This window comes from Cryptotermes secundus, unplaced genomic scaffold (assembly GCF_002891405.2).
Source record: "Cryptotermes secundus unplaced genomic scaffold, Csec_1.0 scaffold660, whole genome shotgun sequence".
Lineage (NCBI taxonomy): Eukaryota > Metazoa > Arthropoda > Insecta > Blattodea > Kalotermitidae > Cryptotermes > Cryptotermes secundus.
This window is the reverse complement of record NW_019734321.1, coordinates 241,631-247,704: the sequence shown is the minus strand read 5'-3', so window position 1 is coordinate 247,704 and position 6,074 is coordinate 241,631. Positions and strand designations below refer to the sequence as shown.

At 40.2% G+C, this 6,074-nt stretch overlaps 1 protein-coding gene across 1 annotated transcript; it reads right to left on the bottom strand.

Annotated features, from left to right (window-relative positions):
* Positions 1-241: 241 nt before the first annotated feature.
* On the bottom strand, positions 242-5,725 carry LOC111868618. Its single transcript, XM_033753123.1, has 2 exons — positions 5,182-5,725; positions 242-965 (listed from the first exon to the last, which is right to left on the bottom strand). The coding sequence occupies exons 1-2, from the start codon at positions 5,719-5,721 to the stop codon at positions 942-944; spliced, it is 564 nt and encodes a 187-aa protein (XP_033609014.1). The 5' UTR covers positions 5,722-5,725; the 3' UTR covers positions 242-941.
* Positions 5,726-6,074: the final 349 nt, after the last annotated feature.

Genomic DNA, 6,074 nt, shown 5'->3' with positions numbered 1-6,074 from the left:
CAAAGATGAAGGCATATCAGTGAAACACAATTCGCTCTAAGAAAATCATAATCTGTGCAAAGAACATTTACGATATTTAGGCACTTCAATCTATTTCCTGCAGCTATTAGGAGCTCATTTACATACATGAATCTGGAGTTCGAGATCTTAAAAATTACTAAATATTTTAGGTCCTTCAGTAGTGTTAACGGGTAGTTCACCTGTGACAAGGAAATCGAAGTGAGGTTAGAAAANTATCACCACATCGAAATAGCTGCACGTCACAGAGGCCTTCCAGCAGGCGTCCCAGAGCTTCTTCAGACAAGGAACTGACTTCGCACAAATTCAGCTCCTCCAGATGTTCAAACTTTAAGATATGTTCAACAATCGCATCCGAAATATCAGGAGATTCGCTGATATCTAAACACCTCAGACGTTTGCAATTGTTAGCGAGCTCTTCCAAGTCACTGTCCCTGCAACTACGGGATGCGAACTTCTCCAGAGTATCCCTGAAACCTTGTACATCCAGAGGCACGTCATCAGTTCTGTTGGCTGGACCGAGGCTCACCTCTTTCAGGTCACGCAACAATGGCAACGCTTTATACATTAAGTCACAGTTGGTAACTTTATAATACTCAAGAATGGTAGGATGCGAAGTATTGCGAATACCTTCCAGTCTCTTTACTGAGGGATGTAACACGGATCTGAGAACGTGAGGTGTTCTTTCCGCACACGCATTTCTGAACACTGTGTTATTCTTCAGGTCACTGTAACACTGAGCTACCTGTCTTATGAGAACAACTGATATGTCTCTAACCCTGTCGCAAGGCAGGTAAATGATGAGCAGTTCTTGGAGGAGTCGGCAACGTTCCTCGTAGTTCTGCTTGCAAAGCATGATGGTCCACCTCGTGAAATATCTAACGTAACCAGCCAACGTTGTGACCGCCATGTCATAAAGTGATTCAGGATTGCTTGAAATCAACATGCTGGAAAAAAAAAATGGCAATTTAATTTATCTTTGTTCTCTATATGTTCAAAATATGATGGGCCCCTAAATTATGTCTCCTCTCCTAGGAAATGTTCCGATGTACTTAAACCTCCTATAGTCAAGCCACAGTAGATGTATTCATTAAGCAGGAAAAGGGATCCACTTGGGTTATATGTGCATATATTATATTAATAAAAATAAATCTGGTCAACGGGTGGTTTTGTCTAGCAAGCACAATTAGAACGGAATTTTCAATAGGGTTCATAAAGTTTATGAGAAGACGAAGCCGACGACGAGATTATTATTTTTAATTCTTTAACAAATGGATCTTTCTTTTCAAATTTCAATTCACCCATCATTAATTTACGTCTAATCATAACCAGTCAGAAGGCTAAATTCAAACTTGTAGTGAGTAAAGGAAAAGAAAGACACAAATTAAGAAGCATGCAATTTATATGATTTCAGTGATGATAGTAATAATAAGAATGACTGCATTATCATAAATGCAATATATCATTAAGAATTGACGAAAGTAATATATATATGTATATATTTATTTATTTACAATCCATAACTTCGTGGTCTGTAGTCCGCAAGTGAACTATACCGACAGAGTGACCGCCGCTTGTCGGTGAAGTTATGGCCAGTTTTTGTGGATAGTGGGTGTCGCGTGGTCAGCGCAACGGATCCCCACGGCAGTTAATCTCGGTTTTCTAGACTGGAGCCACTATTTCCTTGAAATAGCTCCTCAATTATTTTCACGAGCCTGATTGGACCCCGTTCCAGACTCCACACTACTTCTCAGAAACTCTGTTAACGCCAAGAATTGAACCGGCGGCCTCTGGATCTGTAACCAGGAACTCTGACCACTAGACCACAATAAAATCAATATTTTAGTGACCGGAAGAACTATGAATAATATATAAAATACGACAGGGAGGAACAATTTAAGTTTTACAAGACCAATTATAAAATAAGCACCAGCAAAACTGGATTCATAAAAACACGTACACACAAATCGAAACAAGTCCCTTGGACAATTATAACAATTTCAGACGCAGTAACCATTATGAGGCGTGAATAAATATACCTACATATATTCATATTGAATTCAATTAATATTTTATTAAGAACAAAGAACCGCTATAAAATAAGCTTTGTTAAATACGTCAACATCCCTGCAAACAATATCAACAGCTGAAGCGCTTCTAGCAGAGGGGTATTTCTACTTTAGAAACAGACGTTGAATAAAGCAAAGTCTCTGCTATACCGAGCAGGAAGTCCCGGAAAAACAGCTTCCTAAAGAGAATAACAGAATTTATAGCAAATATAAATTTGAATAACGTACAGAACACCGAAGCGATACCCGCCCTTACGTAAGGTGGGCCGTTTCAACTGCAGCTCCTGCTGTGCAATCCAAGCGGTTTATGATTCAGTGCGCATGTACCAGTCATATGCACGCTTGATCATGTTTGTTTACTTTATGCGGACAGCTTCTGTCTAAGGTAGCATCATTGCTAAAACGAGAGCCTCATTTAGACCAGATTCTCAGCCTGCTCTATCCAATCCAGTTTAGCCACACAGCCTAAACCTATCAACTCATAATAGTATAAAGAGTAGGTTACGCCTACATGATTCCAGTTAACGCTCTGGTTTAGTTGATTATGATAGATTAACTAACTACATGAGAATTTGTAAACAAAGTTACATTAGAGAAGGAAGTAAGGGTTTAAGTGATATATCAATGCAACAGGATGTTGAAATTTGGTACTGCATTTGTTTCAATGCTTCATTCTGATTCAGAGCAAAAGTTTTAAACTGTACAGACACTGCATCAGGTCAGTAAACTTACATTTCCAAGAAATGATCTGATATGTAAATAGATCCCGAAAATGCTAGCTGATATTCACATAGAAATAGACAACGTAAATTGCACTTGCGTCTGAGAAGTTTTCCATGAGTCAATTATTGTGACGTTTTAATGTTCACGAGGCATATGAATAAATAAATCTTTCTCTTATATCATAGTATGCCCATAATTATAATTCTAACCGTGTTATTTCAATTACGTAAATCGATGTATGGTTTCAAGTACTTCTCACTTGCGACCGACAGGACAGAAACTTCAATGCAACAAGATATTGCTCACCCTGTGTTTCGGGCCTCTCCTCACAACATCAAAGCGAATCCCAGATGATGGCCCAGCTGTGACTGGCTGAATGACTAACCTTCAACTGGATGACTTGAAAATGTTACGCGAGAGCCAGAAAGTAGGTCCCAGTTTCTGAGAAGCTTCCGACGTGAAAATGTATTCATGCCTTAATGGAGCTGAGCCCTTCTTGAGAAACCGCCAGTTCAAACCTAATCAAAAAATTCCCAGCGTTCTATGCAACCCGAAAGTTTATTACCGTGATCACAAGAGCCCTCCATTGGTCCCTATCCTGAGCCAGATCAATCCAATCCATACCACCACATCCTACCTCCCTAAGATCCATTTTAATATTATAATCCCATCTACTCCTCACTCTCACTCATGGAGATAAGCCCTTCTTGAGAAACCGCCAGTTCAAACCTAATCAAAAAATTCCCAGCGTTCTATGCAACCCGAAAGTTTATTACCGTGATCACAAGAGCCCTCCATTGGTCCCTATCCTGAGCCAGATCAATCCAATCCATATCACCACATCCTATCTCTCTAAGATCCATTTTAATATGCTCTGCCCACTTACGTCTTGGTCTTCCCAGTGGTCTCTTGCCTCCTTCCTTTCCCACCAATAACCTATGTGCATTCCTCTTCGCCCAATTCGTGTTACATGTCCTGCCCATCCCATCCCCCTTGACTTGACGATTCTAATTACACTTGGAGAAAAGTACAAGTTATGCAGCTCCTCATTATGCAGTTTTCTCCAACCTCCTGTCACTTCATCTGTCTTCGGTCCAAATATTCTCCTCAACACCCTGTTCTCAAACACCCTCAGTGTATGTTCCTCCCTTCATGTCAGAGACCAAGTTTCACACCGATACAGAACCACAGGAAAAATTATAATTTTGTATACTCTAATTTTTGTTTTCAGACAGCAGAAGATTTCGCTTAGTTCGTTTATTCAAGGAATCCGTCCAGGTCTGAGGCGTCTTGTGATCGTTCGTAAGAAGCTTATGTTCAGAATCATATTGCTTCATAGGTAGAAAATGTGGAAACAAAAGCAACTGAATATGCAAGCAGCTTCATTTCATACAGGAAAACCTAATCATGATATCCAGATAAAATAAAAAATTTTGCTTCTTTACCAAAAGTTTAATTCTCATTCAAACAGACACGGCTTGTCCAACACATTTAAAATTGAATTACAGTAGCCATGTATGCCTTTATATAATGGACATTAAAGCAGAATAGTGAGGAAGTTTATCGATATGAATGGCCTCCGTGCTTTTGACAAGGCATCTCAATTACAAATATCATCTCTCTTTATTATTCAAAACATTTTTTAAAACATACGTACGTATCTACGCACTCTTTCGCTTTAAGTCTTAAAATATTCCATCATCTCAAGTTATATTTCACTCGCTCCAGAGGCAAAGAAATATATGACAGCGAGTTCTTTAAACATGGCGTGCAACATTGTACATCGGAATGGTTATTCCTTCATTTCTCGATTTCGCAATGCCATTTCAGTCCTCTCCAAAACATTGTGGACAGTTTTTGTGCCATCAGAATGAAATGTGGTGATAGTGAACACGTTCGGATAAAATTTTATTACGACATTCTTCCAGTACACTTCTTCCAAATGTACCTTATCACCACGGTCTAATATATGCTCAAGATATATTCGATAATCAGGAACTTCGATTTGAAGGTTGAATCTCGTTAGCTTTTTGAAACCAAATAAAATATATTTTGCAGCGAGCAGTTCACGTATATAGAGTTGAAGGAATTCAACTTTCGGAAAGTCTGGGGGAGCTGGCCTTGCCTCACTGTAATCGGGAGGCAAAATAAGATCACTTCTTGCCTTAAAGCAAAGATGAAGGCATATCAGAGACACACAATTCGCTCTAAGAAAATCATAATCTGTGCAAAGAACATTTACGATATTTAGACACTTCAATCTATTTCCTACAGCTATTAGGAGCTCATTTACATACATGAATCTGGAGTTCGAGATCTTAAAAATTACTAAATATTTTAGGTCCTTCAGTAGTGTTAACGGGTAGTTCACCTGTGACAAGGAAATCGAAGTGAGGTTAGAAAACTGTGCGATTAGATCGATGTGTTGTTTTCTTGGATCCGCACATCCGAAGATCTTCAACCGTTGCGAACGGGGAGACGGACTACTCACTGAAGAGGCTCCTGTATCCTTCGCCGTGTCCTTACCACAGCCCAGAAGGTTCTCAAGATCTTTCTGAGTATCACCACATCGAAATACCTGCACGTCACAGAGGCCTTCCAGCAGGCGTCCCAGAGCTTCTTCAGACAAGAAACTGACTTCGCACAAATTCAGCTCCTCCAGATGTTCAAACTTTAAGATATGTTCAACAATCGCATCCGAGACATCAGGAGAATCGCTGATATCTAAACACCTCAGACGTTTGCAATTGTTAGCGAGCTCTTCCAAGTCACTGTCCCTGCAACTACGGGATGCGAACTTCTCCAGAGTATCCCTGAAACCTTGTACATCCAGAGGCACGTCATCAGTTCTGTTGGCTGGACCGAGGCTCACCTCTTTCAGGTCACGCAACAATGGCAACGCTGTATACATTAAATCACAGTTTGTAACTTTATAATACTCAAGAATGGTTGGATGTGAAGTGTTGCGAATACCTTCCAGTCCCTTCACTGAGGGATGTAACACGGATCTGAGAACGTGAGGTGTTCTTTCCGCACACGCATTTCTGAACACTGTGTCATTCTTCAGGTCACTGTAACACTGAGCTACCTGTCTTATGAGAACAACTGATATGTCTCTAACCCTGTCGCAAGGCAGGTAAATGATGAGCAGTTCTTGGAGGAGTCGGCAACGTTCATCGTAGTTTTGCTTGCAAAGCATGATGGTCCACCTCGTGAAATATCTAACGTAACCAGCCAACGTTGTGACCGCCATGTCGTAAAGTG

Coding starts and splice junctions, on each gene's coding strand:
- LOC111868618 (XM_033753123.1), bottom strand. CDS start 5,721: ATGTATACAGCGTTGCCATTGTTGCGTGACCTGAAAGAGGTGAGCCTC. Junction 966..5,181: donor CTTCGATTTCCTTGTCACAG/GTGAACTACCCG, acceptor TTTTTTTTCCAG/CATGTTGATTTCAAGCAATC.